General features: G+C 46.1%; 1 protein-coding gene across 1 annotated transcript; it reads left to right on the forward strand.

Annotated features, from left to right (window-relative positions):
• Positions 1–1,371: 1,371 nt before the first annotated feature.
• On the forward strand, positions 1,372–27,220 carry MAFK (MAF bZIP transcription factor K). The gene is made up of 3 exons (XM_069734320.1): positions 1,372–1,507; positions 23,357–23,436; positions 25,222–27,220. The coding sequence occupies exons 2-3, from the start codon at positions 23,401–23,403 to the stop codon at positions 25,651–25,653; spliced, it is 468 nt and encodes a 155-aa protein (XP_069590421.1). The 5' UTR covers positions 1,372–1,507; positions 23,357–23,400; the 3' UTR covers positions 25,654–27,220.

A 27,220-nucleotide genomic window follows, 5' to 3' on the forward strand; every position in this document is an offset into this window, starting at 1 on the left:
ATACTCTATGTTGGGGACTGCGTCATACCTGAGAGGGTTGCATTATATTTTGTGGGGTGCTACATTATATTCTATGAGAGGGGACTGCATTATATTTTATGAGGGGGCTACATTATATTCTGTGAGGAGGCTACCCCAACCCTTGCTACATTATAAAGACGTGAACTACCTTATATTATACCCTGATATTAGCGCTTTTTACCGCACAATTGGTGGTCTTGTATCTATTTCTATGTAGCTACATAGTGGGCCCCAAGAATGATTTTCTCTGGTGGGCCCAAGGTGCTCCAGTCCGACGCTGTGAGCAGATATGCAGAGCTGCCACCTGGTCGTCAATCCATACATTCACCAGGCATTACAGGCTAAATTTCAATAGGGACCTATCGTTTGGCAGACGTGTTCTGCAGGCACTTGTCCCTCCCTAAAGAAATTAGCGACACACCACTGGCTGGGGGGCCCTGGAGCAGTGGGGGCCCTAGGCAGCTGCTGGCCAATATGCCAGCAGGTGTCAGTGCCTGGGCCCACCGGAGAATCCCCCGGTTCTGCAGTGGGCCAGTACGACCCTGATTACGCCCGTCGGAAAGTGGTAAAGAGAAAAATATCAATCGCCATTTTTTTCGCCATTTACTGATCCCCGTAAATAGTCTGATCCCTGTGATGTGCGGGTCGTTACGGTCACAGGGACACCAAATATGTTCATGTTATTTGCTGATTTGTTGGATTTACATAGATACACGATTGTGTCCAGGGTATCAGTGTAATCTGCCTGTGTGGTCAGTGCCTGAAGTACAGAGCCAGTGCACAGCATTCTCCCCAGTGCGTCATCACAGCCTGTGGCTCAGTCCCTATCCTCACAGCCTGTGGCTCAGTCCCTATCCTCACAGCCTGTGGCTCAGTCCCTATCCTCACAGCCTGTGGCTCAGTCCCTATCCTCACAGCCTGTGGCTCAGTCCCTATCCTCACAGCCTGTGGCTCAGTCCCTATCCTCACAGCCTGTGGCTCAGTCCCTATCCTCACAGCCTGTGGCTCAGTCCCTATCCTCACAGCCTGTGGCTCAGTCCCTAGGGTTCACGTTTACGCTCAGTCGTCAACAGGTTAACATATTATGTCAGCAACTTTAGGCTATAGGTTTGTTGCAGTCCCATAACAACCAATCAGATTTCAGCTTTCATTTTCCAGTTGAGGCTTGTGAAATGAAAGTCAGCCTGTGATTGGTTGCTATGGTCACACTTTTCTTGTTGCTGCCTACTGCTGAGTTTCTCTTCTGACGCGCACACGTGACCCTTCCCGCGCCGTGACGTCACTCCTGGCTTTCCAATGAATGGAGAGCGCATTGGGGGGGGCGGGGACTGGTGACGTAGCGATGACGCCACTGTTGACGGCGGGTTTCCGGAAGTGGAGTGCGTTCGGCGGAGCTGGCCGCAGTTGTTGTTGTAGCGGTGGTGAGAAGCGCCAGGCGCGTCCCCGGCTCCGCGTCCATACTGCGCAGCAGCCCACAGAGGCGCAGGTAAGCTGCGGGGCCAGGCTGCCACCTTGCCGGCGCGGAGTCCGTGTCCTTGCGGGTGTGTGACCACTCAGTGGCCGGGGTCTCCCAGGCATGACAGCAGGGAATAGGCCTCCGCATGCACAGCGCCACTCTCCAGCCTCTGAGGTGCAGAATGCGGAGACTACAACTCCCAGCATGCCCTGACATCTGCACACAGCCAAGGCTTGCTGGGGGCTGTAGTTTCTCAACAGCTGGAAAGCTACAGGTTGCAGAGCAGGGGTTCCCAGCACTCTGTGATCCCCGTATGGTCTCCTGACACCCAGGTGTAACCGCTGCAGCCAGTCACAAGCTGCGCTGGTCACCTGTCACCACGGTCACCTTCACTGCAGGGCGCACCACTGCCACGTCTGACAGCTGGCGGTCGGGGGTCCTAGGAGATGGGTCCCCACCACCTTAATTTTGATGACTTGTTACACTAATAGTCCTGGAAGACCCCTTTAAAGTTTTCCACCTTTAGTAACGCTCACACCAAATGCGCTAAAAGAACCAACAGTACAGGAACCTGCCTCCTCGAGTCCTGCGCTTGCTCCCTGCTGCCGCTGCTCATCACCGCTGCAGCCGATCACTGTGCCCGGCAGCTTGTACCGTCGTTTTCAGCACAGCAGGTGATATATGATGTTAGCCCAGACCTGAGCTGTGGCAGGGAGCAAGCACAGGAGCGGCGGGAGAGGGAGCACCTGATCCGTTTATTCCATGTGTTCTGCAGCATTTGGGGTCCACTTTTCTGAAAGTGAAAACCCTGTTAGGCTGGTTTCACATTTGCGGTTGTGTCTGCAGCATTTCTGACGCATACATCTGCTTGCGTCTTGATTTCCTGTCTTTAACCTTGTAGACGCAGGTGCATGCGTTCGCCCACGTTTTTGTGGGGCTGACGCACCATGTTGCAGTTTTTGAGGTGCCAAATTTCCATCAAGTATGCGCAGGCATGTGCATGCGGATGAGTGCATTTAAAAAAAAACTGCATTACTGTCTATGGGAACGCATGCGTATGCATGTCTTTGCGTACGCATGCGTTTGATGCGCTTGCGTACTTCGGACTGCGCATGTCCAGGAACTGATTTAGACACGCCGTCCTGGAAGTATCAAACGCATGCGCATAAAAACTGCAAAAAAATCAATTTTTTGCCGTCATGCGTAAGCTTATGCGGATAAAAAACGCTGCACTATCATTCGCTTGAATGCGTATTTGTTTGCGGTTGCGGACGATACGCTGCAGACTCAACCTCAAATGTGAACCTAGCATTAAGCTACATGCCCACAGTCAGGAACTGCTGTGGGATGGACGCTGAGTACTTGTACTCCTGTAGACCTGTTCACACTTAGTCTATGTTTGGATGTGCAGGTCAGGTTTTTGAAATGTATTCTCTAGCCTTCTGATCGTGCACTCCGCCTCCTAGCTTCAGGTGTTTTAATTACAGCAGGTCCAATACCCCTCCATAGAGAGAGAATTTTAGTCTAGTAAGAGGTTTTCACATGTACCCATTCAGATGGAGACGTTTATTCTCAGCGAGGTAAGGCAAGTTTAGGACCTGGTATAAGAGAGATGCCATAAAGGGGCTACCAGGTACACATAAAATTGGCCATTTTTATGCGCTAAACGCTCTCATTTTTCATATTTCTAGTGCAGTAATGCAGTTCAAATTTCGTGTTTTCAAGTTTACATGTTTTAGCGCTGCAGTGTGCTGCCTTATTTACTTAACTATATACGAGTTGGCGACTCTAGGTTCAGCACCTGTTCACACTTAGTCTATGTTTGGATGTGCAGGTCAGGTTTTTGAAATGAGTACTTGTGCAGCGTCAATCCCACAGCGGCCAGATGTTACAGCATAGTGGATTGGATTTTGAGAAATCTCGTGTTCAGATGCCCGTAGAGACGGACATGCGGCACATCTTTCTAGACCGCAGCATGTCTATTTATCTTGTAGAGACGCAAATCTTCGCAAGAGAAATGACATCGGTAGAATGTATTGAATGCTGTAAATCCGCACGGTTCAGTGCGGATTTACCTGCGCTGAATAGACAGTAGTGCTTTGGTCCCAGCGAACGTTTGCTGCTTCTACCAGATCGTGGGCACCCGACCCTACACGTTGCGGCTGTGACGTACATATCAGTCATAGAGCGAGTGTATGGGGATGAGCCCCGCTCTTTCCACTGCTGTCTAACCGCTTAAAGGCCACTGTCAATCTCTTGACAGCAAAACTGAGGTGGCGCCATCCTGCTGCTGTGCCCATTGACTGTTGCACAAGCTCGTATCACTGTGCTGATGGGTTGCAGTGGTAGTTAAAGCCCGGCTGAAGTGTCATTTTGCCATGTCATTTTTACCATATACTAAATGCCATCAAAACAATTGTGGCTTTCTTTCTTTTTTTCACCACAATTGTGATTTTATTTTTCTGCGTCCAGTAAAAAAAAGCATCAAATTTGCAAGGTTTGAACAATCCCTAAAATCATTTGCCCAGATTGTAATCACATCTTTCCTCCTCTCCTAGTTCTTTACAATTGGAAATAGCAATACTTTTGCAGCAGATTTCAGCGGATCAGTGCCGGTGTCAGACCCCGAGCTAAGGCAGCACAGTGGCTCAGTGGTTAGCACTTTTATTTTTTTTTGCAGTGCCAAGCACAACATTTGCAAGGGGTTTGCATGTTCTCACCGTGTTTGCATGTTCTCATCGTGTTTACGTGGGTTTTCTCCAGGTTCTCCATTTTTTTTTCCCACACTCCAAAGACATACTGATAGGGAATCTAGATTGTGATTCCCAATGGGGACAGTGATTATAACGACTGCAAAGAACTATATAGGATGGGGCTTGGTGTCTTAAAATAAAAAAGCCAGATACTTATTTGATCCCGGCCGCTCTTCTGCACTGCTGCCTGGTCTCCTGGATTTCTCTTTCATGTCACATGGCCACTGACTGGCTGCAGGGGTTTTATACCTTCGCTGCCAACTGTTGACATCACCCACTGAATAAGGAAGCAAGGGTACCAATGGTGACCAAAGCCCCCTCATTTTCTGCATCTGGCATATGGAAGCAGACCCCCAATAATCCTTAGGTTTCCTGGCTACAGTTGTATCTAGTTGGGCTTCTGTTTCTTGGTAGATTGTTACAATGTATCTGTGTGTTTGTAGGAAACTGTGAAGAGTTGTAGGTCTGTATAGGTTATAACACTGTGTTTCCATTCACTGAAAGACAGCAGAGAGCTAGGAAATAGATTGTGGTTAATCCCATCCTATATCTGGCACCGCTTTAACATGGTTAAAATCCTTTTAGTTAGGGTGCGTTTACACTGGCTGACGGCAGCCGTTAATGATCGGCAATGGTCTTCTCTGTATTCAGTTCCGGTTAGGGTACCGTCACACTATACGATTTACCAACGATCACGACCAGCGATACGACCTGGCCGTGATCGTTGGTAAGTCGTAGTGTGGTCGCTGGAGAGCTGTCACACAGACAGCTCTCCAGCGACCAACGATGCCGAGGTCCCCGGGTAACCAGGGTAAACATCGGGTTACTAAGCGCAGGACCGCGCTTAGTAACCCGATGTTTACCCTGGTTACCAGCGTAAAAAACCCAAACAGCACATACTTACATTCCGGTGTCCGTCAGGTCCCTTGCCGTCTGCTTCCCGCTCTCACTGACTGCCGGCCGTAAAGTGAAAGTGAAAGCACAGCACAGCGGTGACGTCACCGCTGTGCTCTGCTTTCACTTTACGGCCGGCAGTCAGTGAGTGCGGGAAGCAGACGGCAAGGGACCTGACGGACACCAGAATGTAAGTATGTGCTGTTTGGTTTTTTTTAGTTTTACGCTTGTAACCAGGGTAAACATCAGGTTGCTAAGCGCGGCCCTGCGCTTAGTAACCCGATGTTTACCCTGGTTACAAGCGAACGCATCGCTAGATCGGTGTCACACACACCGATCTAGCGATGACAGCGGGAGATCCAGCGACGAAAGAAAGTTCCAAACGATCTGCTACGACGTACGATTCTCAGCAGGATCCCTGATCGCTGCTGCGTGTCAGACACAGCGATATCGTAACGATATCGCTGGAACGTCACGAATCGTACCGTCGTAGCGATCGAAATGGGACTGTGTGACGGTACCCTTAGACAAGTTGACTGCACTTCCCGTGTTTGCTGAACAATCGGTAATGGATCGTTCTGCGCACATACATTGTCATTTCCTGTTTACACGGGTAATTCGCAGCCTGTTTACATGGCCGATTATTGGGGAAACAAGTGTTTTTTGTGTTTGTTTTTTTAGGGGATGCAAGTGCACCAGTAGGGTATTTATTTTCCAGTGAATTCATACATTTCAGAATGATGTTGTCTCGAGTGATAAACTTTCAGAGTTCCACCCATACACTGTTGCGTTTGGTCCTCACCTGTCAGCACATTGCACCCTTACACCCTTTTCAGCCTGATATTTTGCTAATAAGTGCAGAGAGCCAAGGTGTCGTCCCCCGTTCACGCCGAAGCAAACGCGGGGTTAAAAGTGCACATTTCGTGAAAACAATCAGCCTTTCTGTGTATAAAGGTCAGCCGGTGTGGAGACATCCACTCACCGCACAGACTGATGTGTGGAGGTGCGGACCCCACTGATGACTCCGCTTCTATATTTAATATAAAGCTGACTCGCATCCTTTTTTTGCACCACGCCTGCGCTTTTCTTTGCGCTCATAATTTGGTTCCCTGTAGGCGAAGGTCACATCATCTTTTCCTTCGCACTTTTCTTTTGTTCTTGTACAAGCAGTTGAAAAGTCTTTCATGGTGGCATTGCTGTCAAATCCATACATCCGTTAATGCTCAAAGTCCTGTTTCCTTGGCAACTGGAACTCTTTACAATGATTTATATATACAAGAATAAAAGGGTTAATCCGGCGGCGACAGGTCGGACCTTGTTTGTCATAACCCCCTTTGATTCCAAAATGCTTCTGTGGATGTTGTACATGATGGTTTACCAGCGATGGGACACCGGAACGTAAAAGTATCACCGTAGGGAGTTCCCATCCCTCTGGATCGCTGCAATAAGTGCATGTAAGAGCCATAGAGAATAAATAGGAATAAATGGAAGCCGAGCCTATAGTAAAAATAGACATGTCCAGCTGGATAGTACTATCCATTTTACAGAGGGTTTAGAATTAATGTACATATTTATGAAGAGAAAAGTCAAATATACATAGCACCAGTTACGGTATCTATTTATCCTCCAGGTATTGACAAAGTTCAGAATTATTGCCATATACTTCATTACTAGATTTTGCTTCCTTCATTCTCAAACACTATTTCAGCGCTGTGTTTAAACACCGATTCGTGATTTTATAGGCCGTGGCCCGTGTTCACAGGTTGCCTTTGCGTTATTTTTTTTTATTATTATGAAAATTAAAAGCTGCTTTTTAAACTAGCAGCAAAAGCAGAGACTAGAGACTTTTTTTTTTCCTGACTGAATTGGACAACTGCAGTGTGTCAATCCGTTTGGTGCCTTTTCAGCGTGCTTTTTTTTTTTTTTTTCCACCCGTAGAGAGTAATGAGCAAGGGCAAAAGCGCAGCCAAGCGCTCTTGCAGAATTTTTTTTGACGAATAAAACTGACTTTATTAAATATGCACTGTAGACAAATCACGTATGTAACCCACAGTGAAAAACAGGAGTTTTAAACATTTTTACTTCCAAGTTTTTGGTACTGGGAAAAGAAGAAAAATAAAGCTGCTGCAAAAATGCAACATGTGAATATCCCTAGTGATGAGCGAACGTGCTCGGATAATATGTTCAAGTCCCCGCGGCTGCATGTTTTGCGGGGTCATGTGTTGCGGCAGTCTAAGCATGCCCGATATACTCGGATAACACCTTATCTTGGCACGTTCACTCATCACTAAATATAACCTTAGATTAAGTTCCAACGATGAGATTTTGATGCAGCGTATTTTCTCTGCGCCCAAAAAAAAGCAGCGTCTTACAATTCCAACAAAGTGGATGGGATTTATAGAGCTCTCATGCCCTCTGTGCATCACATCGTTGAGGATCGATGACTCTCCAGCTAGTTTAATGCTACTGTGTAGATTGACAGCAGGATTTAACTGGTTCATGTGCAGCGATCGGAGCAAGCTCCGGTCGCTGCAGTTACAGGCAGATTCCGACTGTGTAACACAGCTGGCATCTGCCTCGTATGAAGCCAGCACGGCTCCTGAGCTGGTTTCATACTTTGCTTAGCGACCTATGATGAAAATGTACATCATAGGTCATAAACCAGAGCACCACGGAGTCATACCAGAAAAAGTGGATTTCTCTAGTCACCTTCCACGACAGCCACTTCGGAGGTTGTCTTCCCCGCCCTAATAGGGGACAGGAACACAAGAGGTTAAATACCCCTCCCCTTCCTGCACCGCCAGTGTTTTCCTGTCCCCTATGGGGCATGAAGAGTTTCTGAAGGGGCTGCCGTGGCCGGCGACGGAGCTCCACTTACCCAGAAGCCGGGCGGCATGAAGGTCGGGTTTCCCTCCTTGATAATGCCGCTCCCGTCTCCTCTCTTCGGAGCGACTCGGGACCCTCCCGCCCCTCCGGCGCTCCCTTTGGGGGCAATGCGGGGCGGTGATGTGCTTGCCGGGGGCCTCCTGCAGCCCCCCGGTTCCCTCCTCCACAGCTGCAGCGCTGGAGGTGGCGCGCGTCCCGGGCTGGGGCCGGAGAGCCTGATGACTTCCGGGTTAAAGCGCGCCACTTCCGGTTCAACCAGGAAGCGTGCCATGGAGCGCACGCCGGCCGGCAATGGCGTCCAGCAGCAGAAGCACGCCATACAAACAGCGTCGGGGGCGTTCTTGGACCTACCCCAATCGGGCCACACGTGGGGGGAGGAGCACTGCACGCTGGACCACCGATCCTTATAAAAAGATCCGAGTAGCAAGGTAAGCTGTCTGACTGTTAGCAACCTGACGGACATGGACAGTGACAGACCCCCTTGCTCTGCATCTGCAGATGCCAGCGTTCCCCCTCCTACCAAAGTAAGTAGCAGGTGTTGGGCCCAGCTATCCCCTATATACATATGTGCTTTTATGTATATATAGATATTCCTCTAAGTGGCTTAGCAAACCCTCTCTCTCTCTCTCTCTCTTAGGGAGAAAAGGTTTCCGACCCTAAAAAGTCAAGCCGCAAATGCAAAGTGTGTACGGCCAAACTCCCATCAACATACGGGAAAAAGCTCTGCCAATCCTGTACGGATGAGGTCCTGCACGCCGAACAACCCTCGCTGTTGGATAGCATTAGATCCCTCATTAAAGATGAGGTCCATTCTTCTATGGCTACCTTCTTTCAGATGTCGGTGCCTCAGCCACCCCCTCCAAAAAAGAGGAAAAAAGCCCCAGTAGAATCCGACCCGGACTCGGGAGAAATCCAGTCCTCAGGTTCAGAGGATAACTGGGAAAACGAAGGCTCCACTTCTACCCCCACCTGTAGATCAGAAAACAAAAAATATTATTTTAGTTCTGAGGACATGAGTGAACTAATCGGTTTAGTAAGAAGCACCATGGGGGTAGAGGATGAAGAAGTTACACTCACAGTACATGATGAGATGTTTGAGGGTCTGAAACCCAAAGACCAAAAAGGGTTCCCGGTGCATAAGAACTTACGAGATCTAATTCTGCATGAATGGGACCTCCCTGAAAAAGGTCTGACTATACCATCGGAACTGAAAAACCGGTACCCATTAGATGGGGATAACTCCTTATGGGAGACCCCGAAAGTAGATGTTCAGGTGTCTAGGGTAACTAAAAAAACTGCCCTCCCCTTTGAGGACTCTTCGCAACTCAAGGATCCGATGGATCGTAAAATAGAGAGTTTATTAAAAAAGTCCTGGGACACCTCCACAAATCTGCTAAAATCTAATATAGCCTCTACTTGCGTGGCCAGATCTCTATTTATCTGGTTACGCAAACTTGAGGATCACTTGACTCAAGGCACCCCAAGAGAGGAGATTTTAGACTCCCTACCCTTACTACAGAAAGCTACAGGGTTCCTAGCCGATGCATCTGCTGAATCGGTTCGAGTAGCCGCGAAAGCTGCCGTTCTCTCTAACTCGTCCAGGAGAGCACTCTGGATAAAATCCTGGGGAGGCGATTTTGTCTCCAAGTCCAAATTATGTAGCATACCCTTTCAGGGTCATAATGTATTTGGACCCGTCCTGGACGATATTTTGGATAAGGCGGCAGATAAAAAGAAATCTCTCCCTGAGCAAAAGACCCCAAAAAAACGCTTTTTTCGTCCCTCCCGTGATCAAACCTCACAGAGAGGAAAAGGCAAAACGGGAAGATGGAGTTATCCTAAGGGAGGCAGGGGAAAAAATATCCTGGCCCCTCAGGCCCAGCAAACCCCAGATAAACAATGACTGTACTCCGGTCGGGGGTCGACTCTCACGATTTTTCACCGAGTGGCAAAACATCTCCACAAATCAGTGGGTCCTTCGTACCATTCAAGAAGGATTAAAAATAGAATTCGTGAGACCACCCCCACATTGCGTAAAGATAACCTCCCTTCAAAACCCAGATCTCCAAAACTCCTTGTTACAAGATCTACAAAAACTAATACAATCAAATGTGATTTCTCAGGTGCCGAAGTTAGAGGAAGGACGTGGTCATTATTCACGCCTTTTTCTAATAACCAAGCCGTCGGGGAAGAACAGAATTATCATAAATTTGAAACCCTTAAACGATTCTGTCCGATACAGGAGATTCAAAATGGAGACAGTCAAATCCGTGATTCCCCTCATCGGTCAGGGTTGGATGATGGCGACTGTGGACCTGAGGGATGCGTACTACCATGTGCCAATCCATCCAGAGCACAGGAAATTCCTCAGGTTCGCAGTCTCCAAGGGTCACCAAATCAAACATTTTCAGTTCAATGTTCTCCCCTTCGGCATCTCTTCGGCCCCTCGGGTCTTCACAAAGATTATGGCGGAAGCGATAATCTTCATCCGTCAGCAGGGAATATGCATAGTCCCGTATCTAGACGACCTGCTTATCATGGCTCCATCTGCCTCCCGTCTGGAAACAGACGTATCAAAGTCCCTAGAGATATTACAAACCCTGGGTTGGATCCCAAATCTGGAGAAATCGGAGGTCCATCCCTCCACAAGAAGAAAATTCCTGGGGGTGCTACTGGACTCGGATGTAAGAACATCTTTTCTACCCAAAGATCATCAAATCAACCTTGTCCGCAAGGTAACCAAATTCAGAGGCCAGCGTGCACCGACCCTCAGAGAATCGATGTCTGTACTAGGGTCCCTGACCGCATGTATACAATCGGTTTCCTGGGCCCAGGCTCACACACGAACTCTCCAGACTTATGTTCTCCTACATTCCAGGAGACGACAGACTCCATTGAATCAGAAGATTCTTCTCCCTGGCCATGTGAAATCGGCGCTAAAATGGTGGCTAGATTATCAAAATCTCCAGAGAGGGGTCAGCTGGGACCACCTTCCCCTAAAAACACTCCGCTCAGATGCCAGCAAAAGAGGCTGGGGTGCGGTGGTAGAGGGTTTCCACTTTCAGGGACAATGGACATCGGACATCAGCAGCAGCTCCTCGAATCTAAGAGAATTGAAAGCTGTGGAGGAGGCCCTAAAGGCATCATCAGCACTGATCAAAAATCATCACGTTCGTATTTACTCGGACAATATGACCACAGTGGCCTATCTACGAAATCAGGGGGGGACAAAGTATGCCTCTCTAAAAGAAGTGGCCGCAAGAATATTCTTCTGGGCAGAGAGGAACCTTCTATCGGTCACAGCAGTACATCTGAGGGGATTGGACAACACTCAGGCGGATTTCCTCAGCAGGAAAGACGTTCATCCGGGAGAGTGGTCCCTAAACCAAGCAGTATTTCAGTCCCTAGCCGAAAAATGGGGTACTCCAGAGGTGGATTTATTCGCCAACAGGCAAAATGCGAAGGTGGAAACATTTTTCTCCCTTCATTACAAAGACAAGGCACAGGGAATAGATGCCTTTTCACACCAGTGGAAATTCAACCTTGCATATGCCTTTCCTCCCATTCCCATGCTGGCGAAAACCCTGCAAAAAATCAGGACAGACGAAGTGACCACAATCTTGGTTGCCCCATTGTGGCCCGGGAGGAGTTGGTACGGCGCCCTATTAGATATGGCCCTGGAAGGTCCCTGCCTTCTACCTCAAAAGACCGATCTCCTACACCAGGGTCCTCTACTACATCCGGACCTAAACAGACTGAACTTGGCTGCATGGCTACTGAAGCCACAATCTTAAAAGCTAAAGGACTCTCAGATGACTTAATCCAGACCCTTCAAAAAAGCAGAAAGGCAGTAACCAATGCCATCTACACTAAGGTCTGGAAAAAATTTACGTCCTGGTGCTTCCCAGAAGTTCCAGACCCCTTCAATCCTGATATAGCAAGGATCTTACAATTTTTACAGAAGGGCTTGGATATAGGCCTTACCCCTAGCACACTCAAAGTACAAGTATCGGCCCTTAGTAGCTTTTTTGACTCAAATTTAGCCAATCACCGCTGGATCAAGCGATTTATGACAGCCGCATCCAGAATTCGTCCTACACTCCGTACTAGGGTACCCTCCTGGGACCTCAATACTGTACTTAACGCACTAACCCAGGATCCATTCGAACCCCTGGATGCTATATCCATAAAAAACTTAACTTTGAAAACAATCTTTCTAGTCGCAATCACTACGGCTAGACGTATTGGTGAATTACAGGCCCTGTCAATACAGGAACCCTATTTAACGGTCACTGCGGATAGCATTGTACTAAAACTAGACCGATCCTTTTTACCCAAGGTGGTCTCAAATTTCCACAGAGATCAGGACATTCTACTTCCTTCTTTTTGCCCAAACCCCTCCAACCCTAAAGAACAGGCCTTCCACACCTTGGATGTTCGCAGGGTGGTTCTATTTTACTTACAACAAACTGAAGCCTGGCGAATTGATCAAAATTTATTCATTCAGTTCTCCGGACGAAATAAGGGAAAGAAGGCGGCAAAAAACACCATCGCAAACTGGATCAAACAGTCTATTTGCTTGGCTTATTCATCGCAGGGACTAGATCCACCTGCCTCTCTGAAGGCACACTCTACCCGAGCAATGGCAACATCGTGGGCAGAGAGGGGGAATGCCTCAGCAGAGCAGATATGCAGAGCCGCCACCTGGTCGTCCATCCATACGTTCACCAGACATTACCGGCTAAATTTCAATAGGGATTTAACGTTTGGCAGACGTGTTCTGCAGGCTGTAGTCCCTCCCTAGAGAAATTAGCTGTTGGTACTACTCCGAAGTGGCTGTCGTGGAAGGTGACTAGAGAAAATAGAATTATTCTTACCGTTAATTCGGTTTCTAGGAACCTTCCACGACAGCACTAATTTCCCTCCCTACCTGATATTCTTATTGGATGATTCCTGCACTTTTGTGGTAACTATACATGCTACTGTGTCCAGGAAAACACTGGCGGTGCAGGAAGGGGAGGGGTATTTAACCTCTTGTGTTCCTGTCCCCTATTAGGGCGGGGAAGACGACCTCCGAAGTGGCTGTCGTGGAAGGTTCCTAGAAACCGAATTAACGGTAAGAATAATTCTATTTTTCTAAGCTATGATCTGTCTAAAAAAAATAATTAGCATGTCTGACCTATGTTCACACAGGAATCTTATATCCGTGGGGTCTGGGTGCTGAGACAAGTGCTCAGTTGCCACTTTTCATACTGAGCTGTATCTAGGTATTTGCTATTTTCTTTATACCTATTTGTAAGGGCAGCTGACCAAGGCCAAAAAGGGGCAAAGCATGCAGCCGATCTCCCCTAATAGGTATAGGTGGGTTCTGACACAGAAATGAAACGACAGATTATCTTTCAAATGTTGTGGCCAAAATAACTTAAGTTCTAAAAACAATCCAAGAAGTGAATGCAAAAAGTCAGTCTCCATCAGCAGCAGAGGAGCCTTTGGAATGTGTCCAGGAGAGAAATCTCTCTGGATTGTTGGCCTCGTGATCGCAGGGGAATGCTGCCGCAGCGCTGACCTTTATTATGTCTGAGCTATTTACAGTAAAGGTGATATAATCTAGTCACTCCTCTCAGGACATAAGAATAGGCACTGAATAAGGTTACACCATTGTACGGTCGTGTGGGCTGCTATGTGGCATTGGGTGCAAAGGGGCTCTGTATAGAGAGATGATTATTAGTCTTGTAGTAGATCATCTATCGCGGCCGACAAAACTGATCCATAATCATTCCTTCTCCATAATTGATTCTCAAGGTAGAAATGCCCGAGGTCGGGCGCTGGCTGCCGTGGGCGTCCGAGGTCGGGCGCTGGCTGCCGTGGGCGTCCGAGGTCGGGCGCTGGCTGCCGTGGGCGTCCGAGGTCGGGCGCTGGCTGCCGTGGGCGTCCGAGGTCGGGCGCTGGCTGCCGTGGGCGGCCGAGGTCCATTTTCGAATGCAGGCCATCTGACCGGCTGGAAGCTTACCCCAGAGGTGAAACTTGGCAGTCTGTAGAGGGGGGAGGCTCCTGCTGCAGCCGGTATAGAGTTAAGGTACCTTCACACTCAGCGACGCTGCAGCGATATAGACAACGAGCAGATCGCTGGAGCGTCGCGGTTTAGGTCGCTGTAGAGATGTCAAACACAGCAGCTCCAGAACGATGCAGGAGCGATCCAGTGACGTAAGGGTAACGATGCAGGAGCGATCCAGTGACGTAAGGGTTAACTCACTTATCGTTCTCACAGGTCGTTAGCTCCATGTAAATCATTGCAGGCATCCTTGCTTTTGCTGTCAAACACCACGATACACTCCGATCTGACGACCAAATAAAGTTCTGGACTTCTAGCTCCGACCAGTGATATCACAGTAGGATCCAGATCGCTGGTGCGTGTCAAACACAACGAGATCGCTATCCAGGACGCTGCAACGTCACAGATCTTTGTCGTTCTCGTTGTAAAGTTGCTAAGTGTGAAGGTACCTTTAGTGTTACAACGGATAGTAATCAGGAGGAGAACATGAATGAGCTCCTGAGATTTCTTTATATATTTCTGAGTTTTTAATTGCAGTAAGAGGCCAAGCAGGATCAAAAGAACAGAGGAATTGCAGGGAATTTTTATTTTATTTTTCTTGTGCATTTCTTTTGTTCAGCTTTCTTTAGCAGCGTCCCGCTTTGTCGAGGCTTTTAAAGATCTGGTGACTTTGCTACTTTAGTCATTTCATGTGGCATTGATTTATCTTCTGTTTGTACTACCACCTGGAATCTATGTACACCACAGATCCCTCGGCATCTTGTTATGCTTTCCTGGAGTAGGATAGTAGCTTTTTTTTGGAGATTTGCAATAATGGCATTAATTACTGCAGGTGGAAGTAGGGGAGAGGGCACTTGCTCAATAGAAAATCACTGCAAATAAAATTGGGTGGTATTGCAAAACCTGAAGGATTGGTAACCTGATTCTTGGGATTTTTCCTGTCCTGAAAGGCAGTTTCTAGTATCCTAAATCGATTGTAGGCCGTGAGAGAGACCCTTATCCAGCGTGCCATTCTGTGACATTTACCCTATTTTAAAAAAAACTGACCGTCACCTCCAAACATAAACTAAGTGTGAACAGGTGCTGAACCTGGAGTCACCAACTCATAAACATTCAAGCAAAAAAGGCAGCACTCTGTAGCGCCATAGCATAGTCTTCATCTGAACGGAGACCTAATGTGAGTCTTCTCTAAGACTATTTTGGTGTAAGAGAGGACTCACATTAGGTTCCCAATCAGATGAACACTTTATTCTAAGAGAGGAATGGCAGTGTTAGATCCTGGAAAAGAGAAACGCCTTACCGTGGCTTCCAGGTACACATGAATTGGCCAATTTATGCCCTAAACTTTCTCAGTTTTTCGTATTTCTAGTGCAGTAATGCAAATCAATTTTCATTTTTCATATTTGCACGCTATGGTGCTACAGAGTGCTGCCTTTTTTTGTTTGAACATTTACCCTATTGTCACAAATGAGTTACTAGGTGACCTCTACTACATTTTATGTTGTTCCCCAGTCTAATGTGTTGCCCATGGCAGGGGTGAATAATGATTCATGTGGTCTTTGTTTTCTTTTTGGCATTTTATTCACATTTATGCCCCTTTTCAGCACAGTTTAGAGGCTATAAGTAGCTTGATTGCCAGTGACATTCCCGCAGATTGGAGGTGCCATTACCCGGAATTTCTGTGCCTTTTTTCCCTCTTGCCACACGACCTTGTGTACGAATTGCAAACGTAAGCCACCCAGAAGCAAGCAAGATTGTTGCAGAAAGCTGACACATCTTGCACATAGTCATACGTAATACTTTCACATTTTTGTTCTTCTGCATTCACTTCTTCCTTAGTAATACCAGACTATGGCTAAACAGCAACTCATCACAAGCCATACGTATAATAACGCCGTATATGATAGACTTGCCATCGATGACGCACATGTAGATTCGCTCTTAGCTTTTCCTTTCTTACTGTATTACGGTATTTCCTCATCCGTGTAAATTTGTTACATCTCAGAAATGAGCAAGGTGTGTCTGGACTGTAAAGGGTTTCCTCGTGATTACGATTATGGACGATCCGTCCTTGAATACATCATCAGTATCCATTGGTGGAGGCCCAACACCCTGCACCTCCACCGATCGGCGGTGGCCGGATGTAAGCCGTGGACGTAGCTGAACAGCACCGCTTCATTCGCTGTGTAGGGGTCCTCCGATATTGCAGCTCTGCTCCTATTCACTTCATCAATATCGGAAGCCTGGACAACCCATTTATACTTTTAAAGAAAAATGGTCACCAAATATATTTAAAGTAATAAAAATGGGTCCTCTCCTTCCCCGGATCCAGCACCGATGCTTTGCTGCAGCTGCGGTTTTTTTTTTTTTTTAAACCAAGAGCTGCATTCATAATTCTGCAGAGCAGAAATCTCACTGTTTTCTTTATAGGCTTAAAGGGGTTTTCTCACTTTAAAGAAAAGTGAATACACCTTCATTATAGTCCACATTAAAAAAATGAATAGTATAATAATAATGACGGGATACTGAACAAGAGCAGAGTGAAGCCTGGGCAGGTATATGAATCATAAACGCATGATGTGGATCACTGGTAAATATAAATACTTCAATGTAAAAAAACAAGAGGTGCAAACTGGATCACTATTTATCAATTTAATGTGAATAAAGCCGTCTAGTCGGCAAATCTTAAACCATTTAAAGCAAACTCGTAACCAGGATTGTTGTCGGTAAACTATAGACAGTGTCAGGTCGGCGCTGTTATACTGATTACAAGGATACCTTGGTTGATGAAATCCGTCTTGTGGTTTTCAGTTAATGACATTCTCGTGCTTCGGGGAGGCTCTTTAACCTTGGGATTAAGTGACTTGCCTCCTATTCCAAATACTGCACTTGCGCAGTTTTATCTTGTGGTCTGTATAAAAAAAATTAACTCCAGCAAAATGGAGTTAGTGAACTATGTGGTAACTATGAACCAAGAGATCTCTGATTCTGGGTTCTTCTCTAGGTAATTGATGGTGAGACAGTGGTGGTCTTAGCTTGTACAGGAGCACTCGTGATAGGAAAGTATTTGATAATGCATTTCTCTTTAGACCCCACTTCTCTTTTTAGGTGGAAATGAATCTTACTTCGTGAGGGTTAGGTCTGTTCTTTAGGTTTTAACAAGTCTATCCTGCTCTTCTTATGTGCTCTTGACCAGCCATGGCGAATTACACGATTTGAGTACCCTCTCTGAGAAAATCTTCCTGGCTCTTCCAAGGCCTGTGTGTGAAAAGATTCACATGTTCAAATCCTCCTTGTCCTGAGAAACTGACCATAAGGGTACCGTCACACACTGCCATTTCGATCGCTACGACGGTACGATTCGTGACGTTCCAGCGATATCGTTACGGTGTCCGTCAGGTCCCTTGCCGTCTGCTTCCCGCACTCAGTGACTGCCGGCCGTAAAGTGAAAGCAGAGCACAGCGGTGACGTGCTTTCACTTTACGGCCGGCAGTCACAGTGCGGGGGAAGCAGACGGCAAGGGACCTGACGGACACCAGAATGTAAGTATGTGCTGTTTTTTTTTTTGTTTTTTTTTTAGTTTTACGCTTGTAACCAGGGTAAACATCGGGTTACTAAGCGCGGTCCTGCGCTTAGTAACCCGATGTTTACCCTGGTTACCCGGGTACCTCGGCATCGTTGGTCGCTGGAGAGCTGTCTGTGTGACAGCTCCCCAGCGACCACACTACGATTTACCTACGATCACGGCCAGGTCATATCGCTGGTCGTGATCGTAGGTAAATCGTATAGTGTGACGGTACCCTAAGGAATACTGTCCTTCAGGGGTCTAGGATGAGAAGAGGTGGCTTGCAATTGTGAGTTGACTGCTGTATCTTTCCTAAATCCTTCAATGTGTAGGAACCCATCCCAACCTTTGTAGATTTTGGTATCAAGAAAGTTGATGCTCGATTGGCTGTAGTTACATGTGGGTTTTACATTCATGTTCAAAAGTCCAACGAGGGTGAGTAGGTCTGATTCCGAACCCTGCAAAATGACAAGAATGTCATCTATGAAACGGATCCATGTGGAAACCTTTTTGATCATTGGTATAGGATTGGTCAGAAATTTTTTTTTTTTTTTTCCTTTAAACCCAGAAACAGATTCGTGCATGAGGGCGTGAAGGCAGCCCCCATAGCTGTCCCTTGGAGTTGGAGATGTAGAGTCTCCTTGAAGATGAAAAAGTTGTGTGATAGAGCATACTCCAAAAGGACAAAAGAAATTTAATTGCCATAGTGGTCTTATATTAAAAAAAAAAAAAAAAAAAAAAAAATATTCCTGGATGCTTTGATGCCATTTCTGTGCTGAATTGAATTGTACAAGGACTCCACATCTAAAGCTCCAAACCACATAGCTTCTCTGCTCTTGTTCAGTATTCTTTAATTGCTATTATGTTACAAATTTTTTAAAGTTGACTATAATAAAGATCTATTCATTTTATCCTTTTTTATTTTTCTGGTAATTATTTGGGTATTTAAAGAAAAGTGGTATCCAAACAGTCCAGGTTGCTCATTCTCTGGGGTCTGGTGTGGACTATACGCCACCGTATTTCCGCGGCATTGGTGAAGTCATGTCGGCCGTGCACATCACCTCTGCAGCCAATCGCTCAGCATTGCAGCTTGTGCCATGCACACCAGAAGAGCTGCTAAATTCAGTGATTGGCTGCAGGGGTGATGTGCACTGTGGGCGACACACCACTGCTGTTCACAATATGACTCTTTATTCCGGTTGCAACCTACACCAGGAATTGCCCTAAATGTATACAGTAAAGACTTTTTCGGATCCATGAAATTTATTGTTGAAAGGGCTCAGACTGGTTAAAAAAAAGTAAATAATACTCTCCCGCACAGTTGCCTTCTGGGTCGGTACGTGATCGTGGCGGCAGTCATGCGCCTGCCTGGGTTGGTACGTGATCGTGGCTGCAGTCATATGCCTGCCTGGGTTGGTACGTGATCTTGGCGGCAGTCATGTGCCTGCCTGGCTTGGTACGTGATCGTGGCTGCAGTCATATGCCTGCCTGGCTTGGTACGTGATCGTGGCTGCAGTCATATGCCTGCCTGGGTTGGTATGTGATCGTGGCGGCAGTCATATGCCTGCCTGGGTTGGTACGTGATCGTGGCGGCAGTCATGTGCCTGCCTGGCTTGGTACGTGATCGTGGCTGCAGTCATATGCCTGCCTGGGTTGGTACGTGATCGTGGCGGCAGTCATGTGCCTGCCTGGGTTGGTACATGATCGTGGCGGCAGTCATGTGCCTGCCTGGGTTGGTACGTGATCGTGGCGGCAGTCATGTGCCTGCCTGGGTTGGTACATGATCGTGGCGGCAGTCATGTGCCTGCCTGGGTTGGTACGTGATCGTGGCGGCAGTCATGTGCCTGCCTGGCTTGGTACGTGATCGTGGCGGCAGTCATGTGCCTGCCTGGCTTGGTACGTGATCGTGGCTGCAGTCATATGCCTGCCTGGGTTGGTACGTGATCGTGGCGGCAGTCATGTGCCTGCCTGGGTTGGTACATGATCGTGGCGGCAGTCATGTGCCTGCCTGGGTTGGTACGTGATCGTGGCAGTCATGTGCCTGCCTGGGTTGGTACGTGATCGCGGTGGCAGTCATGTGCCTGCCTGGGTTGGTACGTGATCGCGGTGGCAGGAAGTAGAGATGAGCCGGGGAGTGGACAGTAGCAGAATGGTGGAAGTGGGGAAATAATCGGGCAAGTGTTGCTTCTATCATTTTATAGACCTCTTAAATTATCCATCTTTGTTGGTTCGGTCTGTCGCTTTGAATACTTTCTGTACTTCTGTTTATCTGGTCGGTTTTACCCCCGGAATCTTTTCACATTATATCATCTGTGTTTCCACATCATGTCTTTTCATGATATTCCAGTGTTTTCCCTTCTATGCCTCTTTACTGGTGCAAGCTTGTAATTGTTGGCGCAGTCCAGCAGTGAGTCAGCTGAGAAGTATGTCACAGAGTTTCCTCTGGAGCTGTCAGAGCTCCGCTGCCTCACTAATGCTCTGCCCCCTCTATATTTTTTTTTTTTAACAGAATTTTGAGTTTTTTTTTGCTCATATTGGCCAATCTAGAAACTGATCTATAAATCTGAAGAGTGATGGATGTTTCTGCTGGTAACTAAAAGTCCTTGGCTCGCCCTATCCTCTTCAGTAATAATTGCTACCAGAGTTGGCTGAAACTAGAGAAGTCCCCATCACAGATTGGTGCTGCCGCTCTTGTCCATTGGTGACGTCAGGTATTGCAACTTAGTTTGATTTACTGTAAAGGGGATGAGCAGCAATACCAGACAAGACCCCTGTAACGGAATTGCTTGGTAGTTTATTTCTTCTGTCCGCATTGCAGCTACTGCGGCCACCAATTTTGCATCTTCCGTGGTGCGGCACAGATTTTTCCTTTGCAGTTCAGCATCCAATGGATCATGGCATAGTGAGAGCAGAAACCCACAATATTCCTCTATATGAATCGGAAGCATAGTTCGGCCTCATATTTAGCATCCACAGATGAGGCCTTATTGGCGGATTTGCATAATTCTTCAATATTGTCATCTCGGACATGAATGCTGTATGTACAGGGCATTCTATGTCCAGCTCGTAGACTCGCAGCTGTCTCACATGTATGTGATGGGGCACTATATTCTCATCTATTGGAACTCCGCTATGATCTCCCATGGATACAATCGGAGGGAGAATTGTGCACATGTCCACTTCTTTATTCACCGCGATGGAAAACGGGCTCCAGGATGGTTTTCAGAGGAAAAATAAAAGGTGGTTTTGCATCACTGTGAATGAAATGCAGTTCTCTCCATTTCTATGGGAGTTGCAAAAATCCCATACAAGTGAATGGAGAGCCGGCCACCTCTGCATTCACGATGACAACAGTTGAGAGGTCTAAGACTTGTGCCTCCAGACATTTATTGTGTTCATCTGACTAATAAGATGGGAATACCCCTTTAAAAAAAAATCCTGTTTGTTTACAAACACCAAGTCGGCGTCATCCAGAAGCATGACTAGCAGATTTTCTGGAAGTTGTTTGCTGCCTGTGTAAACATCCGCCTGGAATGTACTACCTCCTCTATTAATAAAAAACAAACAAAAACAAAATCTCCCCCCCTAAATCTCAGTGGTGTTGGATCTGGAACGGGAGGATTTCTTTACATTCACCCTTTTTTATTTTTATCTAACCACGAAGAGTGTAGTCATTACAACTTTTTTATTTGTTTATTTTGAAAATTGATACATTTTCTTATTGGATACATTTTGTTCATGTTCTATTTATTTATTATTTTTGGAGGCTAATCTAAAAGCAAAAACTAAAGTTTCTCGGTTCCATGAAGCTTCTTCCCATGTGCAGAGTTGTGAGCCTGGAGGGGGCAGAGGAACTTCCCCAGGCTCCACTCTAGTTTTCAGGCACAAGCACGTGGGAGCCATGGGGGTAGTGGTGGTCTGGTCTGTGGGAATGCAAGCTGTGCAGAGCCTGTAAACAGCCCATGAGTCAGGGCATAGCAATGTCACACAGTGCGGAGGGCCTCCCTGAGAGTAAGGGTGTACTCCTGCCATGTATTTACAGGGAACAGGGCCTCCTACAAGCTCTGGACCAGGTGAGCATGCAGAGTCCGGGAAAAGCTGGATTGTCGGCCACCTTCTGGAATCTTTTTTTTAACTTTGGGACGACACTGGTAGGCCTGACGCTCACATGGGTTTTGTTACGTTAAGAGATCTATACTGGTTTGGGAATATAATTGAATTACCGGTAAATTCTAAACCCTTAGAATAATGGTTATTAATACTGGTTTTGTAACTTTCTCTTTTTTTTAAATTTATTTATTTTTTAACTTATTTTTTTGCTACACTAGCCAGGATTCATGAAACCTATTGCACGTGGAAGGAACACGTCGTACTTTTTTTAAGAGTTTTTACCGTAGTAATTAAAATCAATCGTTTATCCATTGTATCGCTAGTAGAGACGGGCAAGCACACGATGTCCCGTCCTTGTAGATCAGAAGGAGATGATGAGACGGCGCTCCGTTTGTGAAGCTTTTATTCTCACGAGTGTGGATTGATCATTAGATGGTAGCGCGCCGCTGCCTCATCTGTCCCGGCGAATATCTTACCGATTGCTTGGTTGCAATATCTTCTCCCCGGTAGAAGAAGACGTGATAATCTCCTTGTTAATGAAAGCGTGCGACGTTTGTTGTGATCCCGCTCGTGGCACTCTTCCTTTCATTATGAAATATCGCCGGGCTGCCGACTGCGAGCGCCGTGTGTAGATGTGGTGGGTTTTTTTTTGTTTTTTTGTTTTTCCTTTAAGTTTACGCTTTTCTTTTATGAATTTTTGATGCAAAGGAAAAGTAAACAATCTGGAACTTGCGCCGAACTAATCCTCTATCTCGTAGGGGAGACAAAAAAAAAAGTATTAATGATATTGAAGTAGGAAGAATCGCTGGCCATTTCTTTATTTTTCCTCTTCCAGTTTCTGAGCCGTCCTGACCCTCTTTGATCTTATTTCCCACATTGTAAGCCCCCGGGATGCGTCTTTTCATCTTTCGAGTGCTTCTCTTCCCATAGCTGCCGTCAATGAGCTCCTTTGCTCGTTTTCTTCTGCCTTTTTTGTCGGACTTGCCCTCAAGTCATCTGCACACTTGGACCTTTTTTTTTTTTTTTCAGCCCCCCCCCCCCTTCTTCTTCGTCGTCGTCCTTTGTCTCCATGGTTACAGTCTCCAAGTTGGCTGGTTTTTGATGGTTTCCATGACAACCATCCTTGGGAAATCTGTAGTGTCTCGGCTGCATTTTTCTTTTCATCAATGATTTAAATGCTGGTGTTTGTAACAAGCGTCGTCGTCTCGTTAGTAGGCACGGATCCGGTTCCGCTGCCGTTTGTTTGATTGCCAGGAGGGAGGTTCCCGACCTTCGATGCTGCCGCTCTCTGCTCCCTCTCCGAATGCCATCTGCACCAAGCACCTGCAGGTCCTCATTTTCGGAATTTGCTTTACTTTCCAGTTTTACCCCCATCACCTCTACGTGCCGTCATTTACAGCCTTGGGTTGACTTTAGGTCAACTGCCGTTTGCCAAAACTTATTATTTTGGGGGTGATCCAATTTCATTGTATATCTCCATGGTAAGACCATTTAGTAAGGGTTTGTGATTCTATTTTTTTTTTTATTTCATGCATATATGCAAATTATGCAATCACCGGGGAATATAATTCTAATTGTAACTAATTTTAATTTTTTCTTTTTTTTTTTTCTTTTTTTAGTTGCATTTTCTGCACCGTTCTGTCCTGGTGATTGTTTACAGGTTATGACGACTAATCTCAAACCAAACAAGGCATTAAAGGTAAGAAATTATCGCTTTATAATAAAATGCACACATCAGACAGTAAAATACGCACGGACGGTGCAGATATCGGCACAAGGCCTGGGGATGTGTCGCCATATTAAGAGATGCCAGCTTGGTGGTTGCAGGTCTTCTGAAGGGTCGGGTTATAGATCTGGATGTCGCCGCACCGTATTTGCCCGATACTTTCCAAACAATAATAAAAATAATGGAACTTTTTTTTTTTTTAATTGAATGAAAAAAAAATGTGTGTGTTTATGTATCTACTATATAATTGTCTAAGGGTCACTTCCGTCTTTGTCTGTCACGGAAATTCATTGGTCGCGGCCTCTGTCTGTCATGGAAATCCAAGTCGCTGATTGGTCATGGCAAAACGCCCACGACCAATCAGCGACGGGCACAGTCCGCCGGCAAAATGGCCGCTCCTTCCTCCCCGCAGTCAGTGCCCGCTCTATACTCCCCTCCAGTCATCCCTCACACAGGGTTAATGCCAGCGTAATGCTGCGTATGCAGCATCAATAGTAAAAATATCTAATGTTACAAATAATACCGTAATTAAAAAAGCTATTCTCACCCTCCGATGTGCGCCCTCTCCTTGCCAGTGCAAGCGGCAGGTTCCGGTGCCAAGGATGCTATGCGAGAAGGACCTGCCATGACGGTCATGTGACCGCGACGTCATCACAGGTCCTGCGCTCATACCAACCCTGGGACCGGAAGCTGCCGCGTGCACCGCACACAAGCGCCGGAACTACAATGGGCCCTCGGAAGGTGAGTATATGTTTATTTTTTTATTTTAAGCCTTTTTTAACCTGTTACTATACTACGTGAGTTGGCAATGTACTATGTGGCTGGGCAATGTACTACGTGGACATGCATATTCTAGAATACCCGATGCGTTAGAATCGGGCAACCATCTAGTATATATATAATTATGGACATTTAATCTTTATATAGCGCTAACATATTCCGCAGCGCTTTGCAGTTTTGAACACATTATCAAAAATCTTTTTATCCAATGTAACGCATTGGCACCAGTGGTTGATGAGTATTTGTTCAGGTCCCCAAACCAAACTTTAGGAGGTGCATGGAGCTGATTTTTGTGCTTTTTGTAAAGCTGATTGGATGTGAGGGGGGCATACTGACAGGTTTGGATGATAATGGCCTACACCTCGGGTTACTTTTGTGTTTTTGTTTTTCATTTATTTTTACCTCCTGATTCTTTTGTTCCTGTGGATTTACTCACTTCTCATCATCCAGAACACCTGCACTTTCAGCTGGGCTGGACTGTTTCAGAGCAGCGCTTACAAGCTGTAATGGAAAGGGCTTGTAAGTGCTGCATTCCTTACCCAGGAGACCGTCCACCCTTGATAAACTGCCAAGGTGGCTGATTACTTGGGCAACAAGCAGTGAAAAATAGCATTAAAATTCCCTCCATTCCTGAGAACCGAGAGGATTTTTTAAAAGTAAGAAATAAATTGTAAAGCAGCCGGCTTTTCAAAGCCCTTTGCAATTTTAACCATTTCTGATAACGACAATAAATAGCTTTCTCCAATAATAAAAAAATAAAAAAAATATATTTATTTTCGCTAGTCCTAGTATTTGTCCATGAATTCTTTGACACACAATTGGTTTAGGATCCTATTTCAGCCTTCTTTTTTTTTTCTTGACCTTTTGTGCTGCTGGATTACAGTAAGTTTTATTTATAATCTGGAAGGTGGAGATGGCCTTTAAGAAATAATCGACTGTGTCCGAGCCAATTGTAGTAACTACTTGCGTTTCTTCCAGGTAAAGAAGGAGGCGGGAGAGAACGCCCCAGTATTAAGCGACGATGAGCTCGTGTCAATGTCTGTGCGGGAGCTAAACCAGCACCTCCGAGGTCTCTCAAAAGAGGATATCATCCGCCTAAAGCAACGTCGGCGCACCCTGAAAAACCGCGGCTACGCTGCCAGCTGCCGAGTAAAGCGCGTCACCCAAAAAGAGGAGCTGGAGAGACAGCGCGTGGAGTTACAGCAAGAAGTGGATAAGCTTGCGCGAGAAAACTCCAGCATGAAGCTTGAGCTGGATGCTCTACGGTCCAAGTACGAAGCCCTCCAAACCTTCGCCCGCACAGTCGCCAGGGGCCCCATCACCCCGACCAAGGTCGCCACCACCAGCGTCATCACCATCGTGAAGTCTGCCGACATATCGGCATCCATACCGTTCTCCGCAGCGTCCTAGTATCTAGAAAAAGGGAAAATAGCGGAGAGAACTAGCTGCCTGTTCAAAGAGGGACATTACAGGATTCGAATAATATGGTTTCTCTGTCCCTTTCCTGCCTATTCTGATGTTAGGCATTGCCTTTTATTCCATAGCCCACCCCGACATGACGCAAAGAGGTGACGCGCCGCTTCACAACACTATGGCTTGTTGTAAGTGTACCAGGGAATATGTCTCGCTGCATTTGAGGTAATCCTATTTACTCCTCAACGGGACTGTATGATAAATTATGGATCGTCTCGGACCCCTCATAAACACCGCTTTAGGAAAGTGACGGCTCACCTTTTTTATTTTTATTTTTTTTTTTGTAATTTTTGCAAAAATAACAAGACCTTCTGCTTAGTTTTCTGGGTCGCCAGGAATAAAAGCAGAAGATAATTAGTATCTAATAATTGATAATGTTGCCGATGTCATGTCCTTGTGAGGATCGTGGTCAGCACTTGTGCCGTTATTCTGGTGACTATGTTGCATGTCGTTCTCCGGTGGGATATTTATTTATATTTGTTTTGTTTTTTTTGTTTTTTTTTAAATTAATGGCCTTTGTAATGAAACTCAGGATTTCCTTAAAATATTGAAATGTTCTATGGTGACATTTACGGTAAGTGTTAAAAAAAAAAAAAAATTGTCATTGTGAAACCCTTCCATCAAAACTCACGTAGAGAGTAATTTTTTGCCTTTTTTTTTTTTTCTTAATTTTTATCCTGTTTTAATGAATCAGTCTGCCTGATTCAATTGCAGCATGGCATCTATTGAATGTCGGTGAGATTGCATTGCCATCGCCAGTGCAGACGATCCAACATTGATGCAAGTCGCCCTCGAGTTTTCGGTGTGTGACTCTTAGCTGCCAAGTTGCAACTTTTAAAAAAAATTGCCTGATGGCATGCTGCAAAAAAAAAAATGTAGCGCTACCAGGGCGGCCATGTTTCCCTATCCCGAATAGGTTGGAGGTGACCGGTAAGGATATTGTGCTATGAAGGTTTTCTAGAGTCGTTCTGTGTGGCTGCGTATAGAAGGAGATGTATAGATGGACTCGGTAAGTGTTTGAGCAGATACTCTATGTTATGGAAGACCTGTGTCGTGGGTCGTTTATGGTCGTTTTGTTTTTTGACACTTTATACCAGTCTCCTATATTTTATGAACAGCTGCCGTTATGCGGCGTTTGCCCTGAGAGTATTGGACGAAGCGACGGACAGATCTTCTCCATCGTTCTGATATTACGATGTGATTCATGGGATTGTGTAATGTTTGGCACTTAATAGGTGTCTTGTGGGATTCTTTATTTTCTTTTTACGTCCCTGGCTTGAATTGACCACTGCTACGGCGGCAGGGCCGGGATTGGATGGTATAATGTTAAAGTGAATCCGTTCCGCATTGGTAATAGATTAGATTGCATTGTATATGGGATGTAATAGACTGTTAGACTGCACTTGTTTTTTTTTTTTTTCCTTGGAGGTAGGACAAGTTGTTGTAGATGGCATAGGATTGCAGGACGTGGCTCATTTCTAAGGGGTTATTTATTTATGTGTTG

The sequence above is a fragment of the Ranitomeya imitator genome, chromosome 7 (assembly GCF_032444005.1).
Source record: "Ranitomeya imitator isolate aRanImi1 chromosome 7, aRanImi1.pri, whole genome shotgun sequence".
Lineage (NCBI taxonomy): Eukaryota > Metazoa > Chordata > Amphibia > Anura > Dendrobatidae > Ranitomeya > Ranitomeya imitator.